Source organism: Cebidichthys violaceus, unplaced genomic scaffold, assembly GCF_023349555.1.
Source record: "Cebidichthys violaceus isolate CVI_PGR_0920_01 unplaced genomic scaffold, fCebVio1.0.p SCAF_3, whole genome shotgun sequence".
In the NCBI taxonomy this organism is placed as follows: Eukaryota; Metazoa; Chordata; class Actinopteri; order Perciformes; family Stichaeidae; genus Cebidichthys; species Cebidichthys violaceus.
The window spans coordinates 1,590,872-1,609,518 of record NW_027176483.1 but is presented as its reverse complement, the minus strand read 5'-3'; the positions used below and the strand labels follow the sequence as shown (position 1 = coordinate 1,609,518).

The following is an 18,647-nucleotide window of genomic DNA, read 5'->3' as shown; positions in this document are numbered from 1 at the left end:
TCCTGTTCAGCGCTGTAAGAGCTAGAACCAACTAGAACCAATCACGTCGATGGTTTGGAGTTTGGGAATGTGAGCACCCACGTCTTCAAGTGCTGAAAAAAGTCATGAAACGTCGTTTCACGAAAGGTCGTAGAATAGTATGTCGGAAAAAGCAACGTAACTCCGGTCTCCTGTTTGAAAGTCCTGTTTGTTTCCATCTTCTCTCACACACCATTAGTAGTCTTCTCATTCTTTATACGACCTTACTTGCTCTTAGCGTAGCATATTCATGCGCATCGTTTGCTGTCAGTGCAGATCACATGGTGTAAAACAACACCAAGTATACACAATGAGGCTGTGATGGCGGACTAGTCAAATATATCATAGAATGAAACGTAAGCTTGTGTTAACCACTGACCTTATTTCAGGCGTCTAACCAGAAACCAATTAGCTTCAAGATGAGGGAACTGGAAGTGCAAAAATACCGACTCATTATCCGGGTTTTAGAACTCCTGCAGTAGTAATCCTCCAGCGCTCTGTTGCCGTCCAAAGTTAAAATATTTTAACATCCTCCTTGGCATTTACAACCAGATGTTATGTAGCTCCCACACACGGAGAAAGTTGTTGAAGTTTGCATGAGAATATTAAGAGAAAGTAGCATTTCATAGCTACATGCATCATTAGAATAATTACTTAAAATAGTGGACACTAATACACAATTATTCTTAAGTTAATAATTTTCAACTGTGAAACTTGACCTTGTCTAAGAAGTAGCATACGCAGTTTGTTGGCAAGTAGCCACGATATAAGTGGGATGATAATTTAATGCCTTATAATGCGTTTCGCTCCGTGACAATTAGCAGTGAGTAGGACGGCATCGTCTGCAAACTGTAGAAATTCTTTTTGACTTCACTGAAGTCTATAGCTGTTTTTTTAACAGTTCCATGAGTGATATCAACACATAAATGTGGAGAAGAGAAGTTTATTTTATGACTGACATCAAAACATAAGCTTGTATCCAAGAGTGTTTTAGTTTCTAGCTTCAGATAGTGTGCAGGATCTTTTATCTTTTACACACAAACGTATCAATAAAAATGTGATGTGAGAAAGCAGAAATCACGTAAAAGGTTAAAGCAGCGCTGCTTCCCTTCAGCATTGCGGCCTGCTGGAGTCCGTGTGGAAGAGTCTTTTGAGGACGAGGAGCTGCAGGTATCCCGACAGGAGGATGAAGAGGCTTTGGGTCACCGACCACCAGGTGACGTAGTTGAAGTTGGACAGGAGGAGGTAGTGATCCTTCCCTTTCCTCATGCGGGCAAAGTTGTAATGACGCCACATGTGGAAGATCTGATTCTGGAGCTTCTGCACGCTCTCCTAAACCGGACGTGGTTCGTTGTTTAGTTTACATGTCAACACGCAACAGGCTTGTACGGTGCAATGTACTGTATGGTCACATTCGAAAGTAAGGAAGGACCTGAAATTAGTCCAACTCTGATAACATAATGATTCAATAAAAAAGGTAAATCACACAGTTGTCCACAGGTAGAAGAACTTAAAAATAAGTTTGATGAAATCTTAAAGAGGCAAAAATGAAACACCAAAGTACGGTTTACATGTTGTACTACCTTGTCATTTGCAAGTGCCTTCATCATTTCAAGTGTTCATTGTAAAAAAAAATGTTAATTCCTCACACATATAAAGTATATATATATATATATATATATATATATATATGTAACAAATCCCCATAAAAAGATAACAATTCTTTGGTTCCATTTGTTAGCAGTCAGGAGGTTGTAGTTGAATTTATCTATAATTTACATGAAATCATCATTTTATCAACGCTTTTCTATTGGTGCTCGTATGGTTATTGGTCATTCATATGACCTGAGGTTATAGACGTTCAACTTTCACTGGTTTGTGCTCAACGACTCCAGATGAAGCTGAAGTCAGCTTTATATATATATATATATATATATATATATATATATATATATATATATATACGTATATATATATATATATGTATATATATATATATACGTATATATATATATATATATATATATATATATATATATATATATATATATACATATATATATACATATATATATATATATATATATATATATATATACGTATATATATATATATATATGTGTGAGAATGATCATAGGTGAGGGTCGGAGAGTAGACGGACTGGTAAAAGTCTGGAGTGTTTCGCCTTCTGGCTCCAAAACACCTTGAAACCCTGATGAGCACAAATATCCAGTCCTACATAGTACATCTTTCCGTCAGTGATTTAAGATTTACTTCTGGACTATTTCTATTGTTTTAAAATGTGTACGTTGCACTCCTGACGGTGTCTTGTATGTACACGCAGACTCGGCTGTGCTTTAAAACCCTTCATATTTTAAACACTTAACGCGGAATGTACAGGAGGTTCTGACTGTGCTAAACATAATTAAGTCTAAAATCACAGAGACTTGAACCAAGACAAATACCTCAATTCCAGCCAGAGTGCTGTTGAGGACCTTCTCTCCTTCCTCCGCCTCTCTCTTTGACTCCTCAGAGCCGCCGTAGATGACGCCAAAGTTCACAAAGACCCTGATGCCTCCAAACTGGTTGTTGTGGTTCCCAAGACACATCCGGTAGAAACCTGTCGGGAGGACACTGCGGTTACCTCAGACAACGATATATATATATATATATATATATATATATATATACAGTTGTGGTCAAAAGTTTACATACACTTGTAAAGAACATAATGTCATGGCTCTCTTGAGTTTCCAGTCATTTCTACAACTCTGATTTTTCTCTCATAGAGTGATTGGAACAGATACTTCTTTGTCACAAAAAACGTTCATGAAGTTTGGTTCTTTCATGACTTTATTATGGGTTAACAGAAAAAGTGACAAAATCTGCTGGGTCAAAAATATACATACAGCAGTGCTAATATTTGGTTACATGTCCCTTGGCCATTTTCACTTCAATTAGGCGCTTTAAGAGAGACTTAAGAGAGCCATGATATTATGTTCTTTACAAGTGTATGTAAACTTTTGACCACAACTGTGTGTGTATATATATATATATATATATATATATATATATATATATATATATATATATATATGAAATACTTCTGTTTCTGATGATCCCACCTGTCACCTCAGTCTGGAAGTTCATCTGACCGACAACCTGGTTCTGTGAAGCCATGAGAACGCCCTGTGGTGAGTTCACCGTCACAAACAGCCGGTGGTCGTTGGCCATCCCGGTTACCCACTGTACCTGAGATCACATGTTAAAAACCCACTCAACAAACCCCAAAAGAAGACCAGCATCTATTAACAAGTATCCTGTGTGTAGCACAGCGTCGTCCTGGAAGACAGTTCATTAATATCTAATGTTGGCAAAAGATATATAAATATATTTGTTTTCACCCATCCACGCTACTTTCATTACTCTTCCCAAATGAGGTGGTTGAGGGGAGGTTGAACATGCCATGACCACGCCCACTTCAGAGACAGGAAGTGGTTACCATTTAGAACTATGCACGGATCCTGTAATGCCTCATCTTTGCTGTAAAGCATCTTTGGCAGAGCACCCACCCTCCGGTTCCCCCTCAGGTAAACACCGTTAGCTCTTTCAGCACCGTTGCCCACTCTTCTAGCTGCCCACTCAGCCATTCCCATGTTGAGGAGGCAATAGAAATGCTCTTAATTCTGTATTTAGCACCTTTACAACAAAACAGACAGAACTAAAATGAATTGCGTGTAACAAATCCCCATAAAAAGATAACAATTCTTTGGTTCCATTTGTTAGCAGTCAGGAGGTTGTAGTTCTGATTCTGATTTATCTATAATTTACATGAAATCATCATTTTATCAACGCGTTTCTATTGGTGCTCGTATGGTTATTGGTCATTCATATGACCTGAGGTTATAGACGTTCAACTTTCACTGGTTTGTGCTCAACGACTCCAGGTGAAGCTGAAGTCAGCTTTGAAGAAGAGGATCCACGTCTCTCCTTCAGCTCAACATCTATGAGTCTGTTTCTTAATCTCTGCAAAGTATGGGGAAGCTTTTGCACACAATAATGACATAATGATCACATGTTTAAATGTCAAACTGGATGACCCTGAATGTCAGTGTGATAAGCCCGAGGACAAATGTCACACGGAAGCAAACCTTGTTGTGCAACCCTGTCATGAGAGACAATCAAACATACGAGCCTCTGCAGGGCGACGGGGATGAACTCACCATGTACGTCAGGTAGAAGCTTCCACTCTGGTGGGCAAAGTGCCAGAAACACTCCGTCCCTGCGGCGGGAACCTCGATGGCGAAGTCGTACTTGTCGGAACCCCTGAACAGTCCTGCGTCGGCGGCCTCGTTGAGGACGGGCTCGGACTTTCTGCTCCAGACGAGCTGAGAGCTCGACAGGATGAGCAGCGCGTTCAGCAGCATGACCGCAGCTTCACTGAGGAGGACGACTGCTGCTGCCTTCTGGTCATTTTAACACATCAGCCGGAAAACAATGATTAACCACATCTACACGCTCTCTGTCACCAACGCTTGATAACGTAGCTTTGATAACACAATCGTGCTCTGTGATCGTTTCAACTTTCATGAAAGTCACTCAGGGACATTCAACATCAACGTCACAGGAGCTCAGAAACACATCCACCCGGTCTCATTGTTTCCCTATTTAAAGAATAGTTCAACTTTAGGGGAACAGACTTATATCAGCAACATTTCAGGTATATTTAACCAAAGAATCAGCTGCTACACGTGGACTGAACTGCTACAAAACAGGTGAACAATCCGCAGCAACTAAAAGCTGTAAAACAACAAAAAGTGAAATACATGTTTTTGGTCATTCTAGTGGTGGAAACACTCGTGACCTGATCACTGTAGACACTCGTTCAGTGAAACACAAAACTATTCAGACAAACCAGTCAGACAAGTCTCAATAAACCACAAACATCCCGACTGTGAGATCCAAGAGACACAAACATGAACACATTTAATACCACCGTCACACGGTTTCACTGAGAGCTCAGAGTGAAGAAGAAGAAGAAGAAGAAGAAGAAGAAGAAGAAGAAGGATTAGTTTGTTCACAAGCGTTCATGCAGGTGTGATGGAACCCAAACAAACACTGTTAACCAACAGAAAGGCCAGAAAACATGAGCGCTCTCCAGGTGGATGATGCCATGAAGGAAAACGTGCCGACAGGTCAACTGATCAACACCAAACAGTCTGTGCAGCGAGTCAGGAGAACCCAGCTCTCACTCAGGAAGGGGCGGGTCTTAAAGGACGAAGCCAGTGAACAGCTGCTTCCTACCTCCTTGATGACCTCACACTCGAATCCAGGGACACACACACACACACACACACACACACACACATACACACACACACACACACACACACACACACACACACACACACACACACACACACACACACAGAAACGCACAAAGACACACACACACACACACACACACACACACACACACACACACACACACACACAAAAACACACACAGACACACACACACACACACAGAAACACACAAAAACAAACACACACACACACACACACACACACACAGAAACACACAAAAACAAACACACACACAAAAACAAACACACACACACACAAACACACAAACACACACACACACACACACACAGACACACACACACACACACACACACACACACACACGTCCCGGCGGAGGCCGTCACACAGGACACACGTCAGTCAACATGGTGGAACAAAGCCAAGTACAATTACTGAAGTACTGTAGTTAAGTTCAGAGGTACTTCTACTTTACTTTGAGTATTTTCTTTTAAGGAAATATTGTACTTTTTACTGCACAAAGTATGTAACATGTGATGCATTGTTAAAATTAAACTACTCAATAATTTATACAGTTAGAGCTGAAAATATTAGTAGAATAAACATTAGAGGATTGATAAACAATTGCGAGACAATTAAACGTCCAGGAAAAGCAACAGAGCCCCCTAGAGGACTAGAGGGGCCACTACACCCACAGTAAACAGCAGCAGCACTCATCAGAAGTGTCACAACGAGACAAACGAACCCATCGAGGCAGACCAGCACCTCCCGTGTTCTGGGAGGTTAGAGTAGCGTTTTTGTCAAAGGAGTCCGGTGAGGAGAGCGGAGATGAAAGAAGAGAGACCCGACCGACGGACAACACCAGCAACACACCGGCTGAACTGGAACATTTAGGAGACACCACACGCTGCTCACGTCAGCATCTCGGTTTTATTGTCGCGCCGTGAAGAAACACAAGTACATAAAAAACACAAAACACCTAGAACATCTGTACCCCCCCCCCCCCCCCCCTCCACTGAGTGCGTCAGCAGTGGGGCTTCTGCTCCTCCTCGCCACCAGTCTGGGTGACGAAGAGTCTCTGGAGGAAGAGGAGCTGCAGGTACCCGGAGGCGACGATGAGGAGGCCGAGGGCGACCGACCACCAGGTGACGTACCGCGAGTTGGACAGCAGCAGGAAGTAGTCGGCGCTCTTCCTCATGCGGCCGAAGCTGTAGTAGCGGAACACGTGGAACACGTGGTTCTCCACTTTGTGAGTCGCGTCCTGCAACAAAAACACTGCAAGTACTACTGCTGTACTGTCAATATCGCTACGAATACTACCGTTACTGAGGCCACTACTACTTCACTTTCACTGAGGTAAAGGGTTTGAATACTTCCTGTGTGTGTGTGTGTGTGTGTGTGTGTGTGTGTGTGTGTGTACCTCGATGAAGCTCAGTGTGTTGTTCAGGTCTTTGCTGACTTCCTGTTTCTTCTTCTTCTCCTCCTCTTGGAGCGCGGCGGGGTCCTTGTAGCCGTCGTAGTAAACGCCGAAGCTGAGGAACACCTGCATGGTGCCGAAGCGGTTGTGGAAGTTGTTGAAACACATCTGATAGAAACCTGGAGAGAGACGCACAATACACACAATACACACACAGTGTGTATGATTATTGATGCATTCATGTGTTCATCACTCACTCTACTGACGTTATATACTGATGGTAGTTTGTGAATTTCACCAAGGTATCGATAAAGTTTATTTAAAAACAATCCATCGTGATTGATCTGTTGAAGTAACTAAAGCTGTCAGACTAATGAAGTGGAGCAGGAAGTAGCAGCAAGTGGAAATACTCAAGTACAAGTACCTTGAAAATTGTACAGTACTCACGTGAATGTACTTTAGTTACTTTTTTACTACTAAAAAGTATTTACACAACAAAGCTTCATTCACAGGAAGTGAGAAAATAAAAGACAGTTTGTGAGAGAGAGAGACAGAGAGAGAGAGACAGAAAGAGAGAGACAGAGAGACAGAGAGATAGAGACAGAAAGAGAGAGAGACAGAGAGAGAGAGACAGAAAGAGAGAGAGACAGAGAGAGAGAGACAGAGAGAGAGAGACAGAAAGAGAGAGACAGAGAGAGAGAGACAGAGAGAGAGAGACACAGAAAGAGACAGAGAGAGAGACAGAGAGATAGAGACAGACAGACAGACAGAGACAGAGAGAGAGAGAGACACAGAGAGAGAGACAGACAGACAGAGAGAGAGAGAGACAGAAAAAGACAGAGACAGAAAGAGACAGAGAGAGACAGACAGACAGAGAGAGACAGAGACAGACACAGAGAGAGAGACAGAGACAGACACAGAGAGAGAGACAGAGACAGACAGACAGAGAGAGAGAGAGACAGAAAAAGACAGAGACAGAAAGAGACAGAGAGAGACAGACAGAGAGAGACAGAGACAGACACAGAGAGAGAGACACAGACAGATAGACAGAGAGAGACAGAGAGACAGAGACAGACAGAGAGACAGACAGCTACCCGTTTCCTCGGCCTCAAAGTTGATCTGACCCTTGGCGTCATCAACAGTTGACACCAGTAGACCGCTGGGAGCGTTGACGGTGACAGACAGGTGTCTGTCATGGCCGACTCCCGTCACCCACTGGACCTAAAGACAGACAGACAGACAGAGAGAGACAGAGAGACAGTTCAGTACAACGCAGAGTCACACCTTGTATGTTTATATTACACTGTAGGGAAACATGAGCAGATTATGTGGGTGGGTGACATGAAAATCTGTATAGTTCACTATAAATATTCATGGTGCCCAGAGGATGAATCCTAATTAGTGGAAATTCACAATGTAAACGTTTTATGTGTTTGGCTGAGGAGAGGAAGTACAGAGACCTAAGGAAGCATGTGACTTCAAGTGAAGAGGAAACATGAGATGTGTGGAGCCATGAGGAGACGTAAAGTCAGAACTACATCATGTTCTCCACATGATTAACCACCTCTTCTTCTTCTGTGGTGCTTTTATTGGCCCCTGACTGGAGAATGACCTCCAGCAGCTGTTTACTTAAAGACCAAGTGAAATGTTTCAATCCTGTTATTTGTTCACAGTAACTTTTGTTATAAACCAAATATATCAAATTAAATCTGCGGTTTTACATCAAATCCCCGTTGTTTTTTGCCTTTAATCTGTCCCTTCTCGTGTGTGTGTGTGTGTGTGTGTGTGTGTGTGTGTGTGTGTGTGTGTGTGTGTGTGTGTGTGTGTGTGTGTGTGTGTCTGTGTGTGTGTCGGGCAAACAGTCCTCTGTAGCTCCGTATCGCCTGAAATCATAATGTGCATTTTCTTTTGCACATTTTCTGGAAATTTGGTTAAAATTTGCAGAAAACTTGGATTATCACACTCACTCACACTCACTCACACTCACACTCACACACACACACACACACACACACACACACACACACACACACACACACCTGAAACATTTTGTATTTCTAAATAGATATTTCATCTTGTTAAAGAAACATATTAGATTTGGTCTTTGAAACCAAGAGGACCGATGAACAGAGCGATGAGGCGTCGAGGCCTCGTGGTTCTCCTCACCATGAAGCTCAGGTAGAACCTCTCTCCGCGGTGAGCAAAGTGCCAGAAACACTCCAGGCCCGCGGCAGGAAGCACCACGGAGAAGTCGTACTGGTCGGTGCCCCAGAACAGCTCCTGGTCCGTCATGTTGGGGTGGGGGTCCGTCAGGGGTCCGCCGTGAACCGCCGGACCCAGAAACACCAGGACGAGGAACAAGCAGGGGATCCCGAACGACATGTCTGGAAGCGTGAGCGGCTCTTCTGCGCGTGGAAACAGGCTTCGGGTCTGTGTGGAGAGATCTGGAATGATTAACCGGCGCCGACACGTCGCCTCCGGCGGTGGGAAAAGTGGGCCGTGATCACAGATGGAGTCACTGTGAAGGAGACGAGCAACTGGTCACCCTGCACCAAGAGCGAGAGGAGCAACACTACCACAAATGAGTCATCAGTCTGGTGGTGAAGAACGAAAAAGATGGAATTGTTTTCTAGACAACTTTTAAAGAGATTCCACAGAGTTCTGCAGGAATGAGTCCTAAAAGTCACTTCCTGTTTCCTCGTCTGAAGTCAGAGTGTTTCTGTGTTCAACACCGGCCGAGGAGACGTTAACGTTTACTTCTCCGATTATGAAACAGGTCTGTGAACGCCCCTCTGGAGACAAGTACACAGCTTCTCATTCATATTATATCAGAACCGTTTATTTGCCAGAGTACGTTAGGTATACAAGGAAGTTGACCTGGTGGATGCTGCATCACATCAAACCTATCAAAATAAAGTGCACAAACAAACAGATGACAGCGCTTTAAACAAGTGTATTCAGCTGAAGGAACAGAGTCACTATTACTCCTGGTGACAGGAAGCCTTGCAGCCACTAGTTTGATGACAAAACATCTGGAATAAACCTGCACACCAGTCCCAGAATACATGGAGGTAAATCACACACCTCACGCTTCAGAATGGAGTCAAACACTGAATGAAATGCACATATTTCACACAAGATGATGATCCTCCTCCTCCTCCTCCTCCTCCTCCTCCAGGAGCAGAGCTTCTCCTCTCTGCTGGAGACCCAGGACGTATTGCTGGACCCGCTGGAGGGAAGGGAGGCAACGGGAGAACCAGAACCAGGACTGAGAGGGTCAGACTGTCAGACCCTGGTGCAGTAGAATGAGAGGTTTTCTAAAGGGACTCTGGTGCTCAGAGACACCACAGCTTTAGTCCACAGGGGGGCGCCAGAACCAACAGAACATGAAAGTTCCCCATCGTGACCTTATGTCTGACAGCTTGTAGCTGGTCTGTGTTGAACCAAGTCAGGCCTTCAGTCGCTGCGGAACTAAATGTCTGAAGCAGCCCGTCTGCAGCCTCCTTTACTCCTGCTCTGTTCGGTGGAACTCTTTCTCTGGAGCGCTACAGCTGAGCGCTTTGTCCCGTGTGCGTGTGGACGGCCAGGTGTCGTCTCAGATTACTCTGCTGAGTGAATCTTTTGCTACAGAATGAACAGCTGAACGGTTTCTCCCCGGTGTGGACAGCCAGGTGTTGTCTCAGATGTCCCTTCTGTGTGAACCTTTTGCTACAAAGAGAACAACTGAACGGTTTCTCCCCCGTGTGGACCTTCAAGTGCCGCCGTAGATTTCCGTGTATCGCGAAACGTTTGCTGCAGAGAGAACAACTGAAGGGTTTCTCCCCCGTGTGGATCCTCATGTGAATGCCCAATTTGCTGCTGGAACCGAAACTCGTCTTACAAACCGAGCAGATGAACCGCTTTCCGTCCGAATGAAGCCTCATGTGAGTCATCAGCGACGACTTCCGGGAAAACCTCTGACCACAGACGGAGCAGCTGCAGGACTTGTCCCCCGCGTGGACTCTGGAGTGCTGAACCAAGCTGCCGTTGGTGCCGAAGCTCGCTCTACAGACTAAGCAGCTGAAACGCTTGCCGGTCGGCGTTCTTCCAGCGTAGCGCTTGGCATCGCGAGAAGGCGCTCCGTTGTTCTTGGGAGGGTTGGAACCCGACCGAGGTCCCCGAGTCTCCTCCCACTCGCTGCTGACGTCGGTCTCGGGTTCAGAGGACTGCCGGTTCTCCTCGCGAGCGGCTGCTGCTGCTGCTGCTGCTGCTGCTTCCTCGTCTTCTTCACTCGGCACACGGACGGGAGTGAATGGGAAATTGATATCGGCCTCCTCCTCCTCCTCCTCCTCCAGCCCTTGAAGCAGCTCCCCCCCCTGACTGGTCCAGAGTTCCTCCTGTTCCTCTTTGATGTGCGGGGGCTCTGGCTCCTCCTGGTCCAGACTGGAGCTCCACTCCTGCTGCTCATGTGGAAACTCTTCTGTGACCACCAACAGCTGCTGGACGTCTGTGGAGGACATGGACACATATTAGAAGACTGCAGGACTTAACGTTTCTCATAACCTGTGATGAGTTTCATGTATTCATTTTACTTCAGTAAACAGGTACTAAATACCTCCTTAAAGAGGTAATAAAACAATGAAAAGTACAATATGTACCTCTGAGATGTAGTACAGTAAAGAGTACAATCCTTAACTAAATGTACTAGCGACAACTGTTTATAACATCGTTTCACAGAATAGTATAATTGACTTTACTTCAGTAAATTACGGCATACTTCCTCCGGCAGATCAGAGAGACAGTACAACAATGAAACACCTGCTCTGTGGAGCCGGACTTCCGGGTTGTAAGCGGCCTCCAGCAGCTTCCTCTGCCGCTGGTTCTCTCGTGACGTGAACTCGAGCGTCTCCTCGTACTCCGCTATCGTGCGTTCAAACACGTCGAATATCTCCTCGGCAGCAGCGGTTAGTCGCTGGTTGACAAAAGCTCTCAACAGTTGAACTTTAGACATTTTGTTTTGGAACGTTTCCTCCAAACAAACCGTCAAAAAAAAAAAGAGGTTCGTTCCAGCTAGCAAGCTAAGCTAACGTCATTAGCTTCAGTAGGACACCGGGAGACAATTGAGACGTTTTTATTAAATAAACGTAACAGCACAGAGTCGATTCAGACAGCTTTATATATACATATATATAATATATATATATATGTATTAAAACACAGTTTGGTGTCTATCGAATAGTCTGATTAACGCTGATTTTTGTAGAGTTCCGTCTGGACCCACAACAGGAAGTGCACTTCAAAATAAGAGGGGGAACTTCCGGTGTCACACTCAAAAAAAAGTACAGAAAATTATTTTCGAACAGAGTACCGAGTTTTAACTTTCACGAGGATAAAAACATGTTAAAAACAAAATGAAATGCACTGAATACATTAATTAAAGGAGAAATAAATAAGTCCCAAACTCTAGATCAGGTACATGTCAGGTCTGCCCCCAGCTAGCATGCTACGCTAACTTCTCTTAGCATTCTTAGCTAACGGAGATGAGTCTGGAGTGGAAACGTCCCGAAAAATGACACGTCCCTTCAAAACATACGCCCTCTAGTGGTTCACTGCGATTGTAAATAATGAATACGCGACGAGAAGAGCGGGACTCAAGATGAAAACCCGGTTTAACACAAGGACCAGGAGATAAACCAACTAACTCAGGCTACGCATCGTTCAAGCTAGCCACGATCACGATGAATTGCTTCCGGTGCCAGTTCTCCTTCAAAATAAAAGTGACAACACTATTGTTTCCAGGTCGTGTCTGGTGCGTATTCGCTTGTGCAGCAGAATGTTGCGACTCTTATATCAGACAGTTTAGTAGATTATGAGGTTATTGTTGCTGATTCCTCGTTCTACACTTTAAACTACAACCTCTAAAACCTGCTCAGCTGTTTCATTTCAAATCGGATATATGTTAAATAGTTTTTTTTATGTTTTTCTTGTAAATTTCTCCGATTCTATATTTCTTTATTTTTGTGTACATGCTTTTCTTTAAATTTAATTTCTTATGTTTTGCACCAATACGTCAAATCAAAAATGTCCTTTTACGTGAAAACCAACTCGTCAATAAACAGGATTCTGAACACGTTAGCGGCACTTTGTACTGAGTGTGTGTTTAATGTTTAGCAGCCGTTGTGTTGCAGAACATGAGTGTGTGTGTGTGTGTGTGTGTGTGTGTGTGTGTGTGTGTGTGTGTAATCAGCGTGTTTATTACTCGTGGAGCAGACTGGAGAGTCAGAAGTTGTTGACGACATGGTGGCGTTGAACCGTCAGAACAAACAGAACCTAGAAGAAATGACCCAGAGAGGAGCTGAGAGTCTTTGAAGAGGTAGCAATAAACTCGCTTTATTTATTCATCGACGGACAGCCGCTCCGACCCGAACACATTCTGTCCACTTCCTTTGAATTCAGACTTAAGATCTTTTATTATTTAAATATCAGAACAATTAAAAACAAATCATGTCTGCAGGACGGCACTGATGCTTTTATATTCTGTGTTTCAGACGATTCAAGAGCAGTTCTCAGGACCTGCAGACACTCCGATTACATTTGGAGAAGTAAAAAGTTCTTTTTAAAAGAGTTCGTGGAAGATAATTTATTGAAATGAAACTCCCCTGAGGAGCAGCAGCAGGAGGAGGAGGAGGAACCACGCGGAACAAAGCGTCTCCGGTTCTCCACAAACATCAGCTTACACGTTCCTCAGGAAGGAACCGGTCGATTGTTCTTAAGCGGCACCGACAAGTGATCACAGATCGTTCATCCGCAGAGCAGAGAGTCCACCGCGACGCGGTTCTGATCCGTTTCTGAAAGTAACCGGGACTCGGAGAGAAACTAACACGCTGCTGTAACGTTCAGCGCGTTGCTATTTACAAGTTCACACTAAACACAGAGTACAGCAGAGGGTGAAGAGAACACGGGACGGTAGTTCAGGAACCACGACCTTCACGAGGAACTCCGGAGATCAGGAACCACGACCTTCACGAGGAACTCCGGAGATCAGGAACCACGACCTTCACGAGGAACTCCGGAGGAGATCAGGAACCACGACCTTCACGGTCACGTCTGTGTGAGCGGAACCTTCTGAGGGCTCAGAGTCGAAACGAGACGTTTTGAGACACGTTGGAGCCGTCGAGAAGACGAAAAAGTAAAAGAGGTTTGTGAGAGAATTCAGAAACAACATGAGGACATTCAACCGGAGCAGCGGTGCTCTTTGATTGTTATATTCAGGTTGATTGGACGAATGGTCACTACAGTGACTGAGATTTATTCATTATCATTTCTCTTATTTCCAAATAAGTTCAGAGCTCATCTCTGGTGATTGATTGATGATTGACTTGATTCAAACATGATTTCTTTAAAAAGGTTCCCGTTGAGGTTTAGACCTCCAGCAGCGCCATGCGGGTCCTTGTTGGTCTTAAGTACCAGGATGTACATCACCCCCCCCCCCCCCCCCCCCACCCACCCAGCTGACAGGAAGGGGGTAAAAGATTAAAGATGGAGACCGAACATCTAGCAGTCTGAAGCCGGTTCTTCTCCCCGGCTCAGAAGAGTCTCTACAGAACCCATCTGGACTCTTTGGGTTCTTCACCGGCGCCGCGGTCGGTCGGTCGGTTCGATCGACGGCTCGTCAGACGGAGAACTCTGCTCCGCCCCTCCAGCTGCGTCTGGGGAGCAGGGTTGGTAGTTTGAGTCCAGCGAAGGGGCTGACCCACAGCAGAGAGGGGCGGCCTCCAAACACAGACCTCAGACCAGCCCAGCGGGTCTGACGCTCCCATGTGGGCTTCTCGTTCTTCAGACGCTCGATCTCCTGAAACACACACACACACACACACACACACACACACACACACACACAACCTCATTACACACACACACACACACACACACAACCTCATTACACACACACACACACACACACACACACACACACCCTCGTCACACACACACACACACAACCTTGTTACACACACACACACACACACACACGTCCTCACCGTCTCGTCGTTGCAGATGGAGTGGAGCTGAGTGCTGAACATCACAGCTGTGAAGGTGAAGAAGAGGAGGGCCTCCATGCAGAGGAAGATCATCAGCATCATGGTCACCGGCGGGGAGAAGTCGCTGCACTCTGTGCACAAACACAACGCGGTGAGCTGCAGCGGAGATGAACACAGTCTACAGCGGCCGGAGGGACTCACCTCTCCACTGGACTCTGACACAGGTGATGAACTGGTATCCACACAGAGCCAGAGCGTGACTGGAGATCATGGAGATGTACATCTGAGGAGGAGGAGGAGGAGGAGGAGAGGAAGACCTCGTCACTCTGAGGGGCAACGCCTCACAGTCTGAGGGGGGCTAACGGGGTCAGCATGTCGCGGTGCCGAACGTCTAACACGAGTATTAATGAGTATCGTCTACCAACAGAACAGTCTAAACTAGACACACACACACACACACACACACACACACACACACACACACACACACACACACACACACACACACACACACACACACACACACACACACACACACACACACACACACACACGTCACCATTGTTGTTTCCTCGGTCAGCAGATGAAGAGCGGCTCGTTCCCGACGTCAAGAAAAGGAAAACACGTCACTGAACCCAGCAGCAGAACAACCTTCCTGTCATTTACAACAAACCTTCTTCAGTTTAGTCTCTCTGACGTCTAGTTAACCCAATCTGTGGATGATCCCACCGGTGAACAAAGGGACTTCATTCTCTTCTCAACAACAAGAACAACAAGAAGAACGTCTGCAGTGTCTCCTGAACTCACAGTGAAGAGGACGAAGAAGCGCTGGTTCTTCTCGCCGACACAGTTGTTGACCCAGGGACAGTGGTGGTCCATCTTACGGATGCAGCGCTTACAGATACTGCAGAAGAAGAAGAAGAAGAAGAAGAAGAAGAAGAAGATGGAAGTGTTACCACCGAGCTACAAGAACTCGTTTACATCTCTAACAGAAGACGAGGAGAAGATCTTTCTCTCTCTGCTTCATAGCGGGAGCGTTGTTAATCGTCTCCATTGTTGGTGCTTCTTCTTCTTCTTCTTCTTCTTCTTCTTCTTCTCCTCCTCCTCCTCTCGCTGATTTTCATATAAATGTGAAAAGAAAAGAAAAGGCCTTCTAGCCGGTCGAGCCCGTCTGACCTGCAGTGATGAGCTCTCTCTGGTTTGATGCTGCAGCATTTTGCACATTTGTAGATGACCTCTCCGGGCTTCAGCTGCAGACTCTCCATGTACTTCTTAGTGGCGTTTCCTTTAGGAACGGCTCCCTGAGGAGAGGAGAGGAGGAGAGGAGAGGAGGACAGAGGAGGAGACGCGATGAAAACATCTGATTTTCAATTTGCCATTAAACCAAACCGGCGTCCCGTCAGCCGCTCCTCACCGGGTCGGTCAGCATGGTGCGGAGGTGCGAGGCCAGCGCCAGCACCGCCAGGCTGTTGAAGAGCACCCCGTTGACCACGGCGTACCAGAAGCTCCTGGAGGGCAGCAGCATGACGAAGGTGACCACGAAGTCGGCGAAGAAGACCAGGAACCAGGTGATGAAGGCGCACACCATGCCGCAGCAGTCCGGGATGAACCAGAGGCGGCGCTCGGCCTCGCCGCGGGAACTCCTCTCCAACGCCGCCGCCGCCTTCTCCTCCTCGTCGTCCTCCTCCCCGTCCAGCAGGGGGCGCTGCTGCTCCACGTCCCGCTGCCTGTGGCCCGAGGACATTCTGCCCTGATGGAGGACGGAGGGCAGGTTAAAGTGAGATACTGACGTCCTGTTTGATTGCTCTTACTCCAGTCGTACAGTCAGATTAGAATGTATTTCTCTTATTCTTATTTATGTAACATTAAGACACGTCTCAGAGACGTCCAGCTGGAGTCAGGAGCATCTTTACTTACTGAGAAGATCCTCGACTTTATCTCATCATCTCCTCTCCTCCGTGGAGTCACTGCACTTCAGTCACATCGCTGCAGAGACAAAAGATCAACAAGTAGTACAAGTATTCAGGTCCTTTACTCAAAGTACCACTACCACACTGGACCAACAGTACAATGTGTACCTCTGAGATGTAGTACAGTAAACAGTACAATGTGTACCTCTGAGATGTAGTGAAGTAGTAGTATAAAATAGAGATAATCAAGTAAAGTACAAGTATCTCTAGCTCTGTGTGTAAAACACATCACACCAACACAATATTTAGCTAACCTAGCATGAGCTAACATGTTAGCATAACAAACCCAGCAGCAACCTAACCTACCGCTAGCTCTGTAGCCGTGTACGTTAGCCACATTTAGCTCTGTAGCCGTGTACGTTAGCCACATTTAGCTCTGTAGCCGTGTACGTTAGCCACATTTAGCTACCCTTTAGATGAACGGTATAACTTCAATAAAGTACATCCGGTTACAAACAGGGACGATGTAGCGACAGCAGTAGCATGACTACTGAGCTAGCTAGCTAGCTAGTGTTAGCTAACGCTCGTGTAGCTAGTTAGCTTCTTATTTGTTTAGATATCCAGCACCAGACGGGTGAACCGACACAACACCCGTAGTTAGCGCTACTGGACGGTTCATGTTGTGGGTGACATATATTATTTACTTTTAACTTAAGTGAATTAAACAGCAGCATCTTCACGAGGCTAAACAGAGCGTTAGCATTTTTCACCAAACGATAACATATTCATCTTTAGCTCCGGGAGTTCATTACGTCAAGTGAAATAACTCACCCTTTGAAAACAAAACAAAGTCAGTTCCTGGTAAAACATGATTCCTGAATTGAATGTGATATCTTGTGTGTTATTTTGGCTTCGTTCTGGACTCACGTCACCACAGAAGAAGCCGCTGTGAGCTGCTCTCTAAGCAGACTGACTCACAACAACCAGCTACTCTTCATCCGTCACGTGTTTTATGTTGTGGACCAGGAAAAAAAAGTAACGTTTGAAAACGCTTGTGATGAATAATGAATGATACATAATAAATCTCACCTTCGTGTCTCCGGTGTGGACGTTCGTTCATGTGAAGAGTGGGCTCACTGTTGTCCCCTGGTGGCCGTTGGAGGAAAAACACCCACTAAAAATAGTCTATTGTACTTTTTGGACTCAAATAAACAGAAAAAAACCTTAAAAACTACAAATAATATATATAATATAAAACAGATTACAAGAAAAAAAGAATCACCGTCTAGAGATTCTCTTGAGTTTATCACTTGATACTTAAACTTAATATACTTGTACTTCCTGTTGAACATGAGATCTGAAAACACTCCATCTTTTATGTTATTTTGACCAGTTGTCATTTTCTGCAAATACATGCTGTAAATGACAATATTTGAAATTTAGGAGAAATGTTTTGATGTAGTTTATAGAATAAAACAAACATTTTCATTTTACTCAAACACCAATAAATAGTAAAACCAGAGAAACGGATCATTTTGAAGTGGTCTCTTAATATGTTTAATACCTCTGTGTATATGTATTTATACCTCATTATTATAATCATTAGTAGTACTTTTAGTATTCATTTTATATACTATGCTCACACTATACTTTATGTTGTATATCTTTTGTTATATTCTGCTCTATATTTATGTACTATGTACATATACTAGGTTATAATATATATATATATATATATATATATATATATCACACTATTAGTTCACTAAATATTCTATTTTATATATATACTGTATATATAAAATATATATAAGAAATTATATAAAATATATTTAAAAAATATATATATCTCTAAATATATATAAAATATATACCTCTAAATATATATCTATAAAATATATATATAATATATACCTCTAAATATATATAAAATATATACAAATATATATATATAAATAT

At 44.4% G+C, this 18,647-nt stretch overlaps 4 protein-coding genes across 4 annotated transcripts; all 4 read right to left on the bottom strand.

The window, feature by feature from the left end:
* Nucleotides 1–978: 978 nt before the first annotated feature.
* On the bottom strand, nucleotides 979–5,786 carry LOC137881421 (transmembrane emp24 domain-containing protein 6-like). Its single transcript, XM_068723357.1, has 4 exons — nucleotides 4,242–5,786; nucleotides 3,144–3,270; nucleotides 2,484–2,638; nucleotides 979–1,350 (listed from the first exon to the last, which is right to left on the bottom strand). The coding sequence occupies exons 1-4, from the start codon at nucleotides 4,443–4,445 to the stop codon at nucleotides 1,129–1,131; spliced, it is 708 nt and encodes a 235-aa protein (XP_068579458.1). The 5' UTR covers nucleotides 4,446–5,786; the 3' UTR covers nucleotides 979–1,128.
* Nucleotides 5,787–6,254: 468 nt separating this feature from the next.
* Nucleotides 6,255–9,473, bottom strand: tmed6 (transmembrane p24 trafficking protein 6). The gene is made up of 4 exons (XM_068723706.1): nucleotides 8,927–9,473; nucleotides 7,855–7,981; nucleotides 6,764–6,939; nucleotides 6,255–6,604 (listed from the first exon to the last, which is right to left on the bottom strand). The coding sequence occupies exons 1-4, from the start codon at nucleotides 9,140–9,142 to the stop codon at nucleotides 6,368–6,370; spliced, it is 756 nt and encodes a 251-aa protein (XP_068579807.1). The 5' UTR covers nucleotides 9,143–9,473; the 3' UTR covers nucleotides 6,255–6,367.
* Nucleotides 9,474–9,577: 104 nt separating this feature from the next.
* Nucleotides 9,578–12,463, bottom strand: LOC137881671 (zinc finger protein 771-like). Its single transcript, XM_068723705.1, has 2 exons — nucleotides 11,558–12,463; nucleotides 9,578–11,246 (listed from the first exon to the last, which is right to left on the bottom strand). Exons 1-2 carry the CDS (start codon nucleotides 11,748–11,750, stop codon nucleotides 10,306–10,308), a joined length of 1,134 nt encoding a protein of 377 aa, XP_068579806.1. The 5' UTR covers nucleotides 11,751–12,463; the 3' UTR covers nucleotides 9,578–10,305.
* A 1,762-nt stretch (nucleotides 12,464–14,225) lies between these two features.
* LOC137881592 (palmitoyltransferase ZDHHC7-like) lies at nucleotides 14,226–17,836 on the bottom strand. Its single transcript, XM_068723593.1, has 8 exons — nucleotides 17,778–17,836; nucleotides 16,696–16,764; nucleotides 16,193–16,528; nucleotides 15,955–16,079; nucleotides 15,586–15,682; nucleotides 14,980–15,061; nucleotides 14,779–14,909; nucleotides 14,226–14,591 (listed from the first exon to the last, which is right to left on the bottom strand). The coding sequence occupies exons 3-8, from the start codon at nucleotides 16,520–16,522 to the stop codon at nucleotides 14,412–14,414; spliced, it is 945 nt and encodes a 314-aa protein (XP_068579694.1). The 5' UTR covers nucleotides 16,523–16,528; nucleotides 16,696–16,764; nucleotides 17,778–17,836; the 3' UTR covers nucleotides 14,226–14,411.
* Between the last annotated feature and the right edge of the window lie 811 nt (nucleotides 17,837–18,647).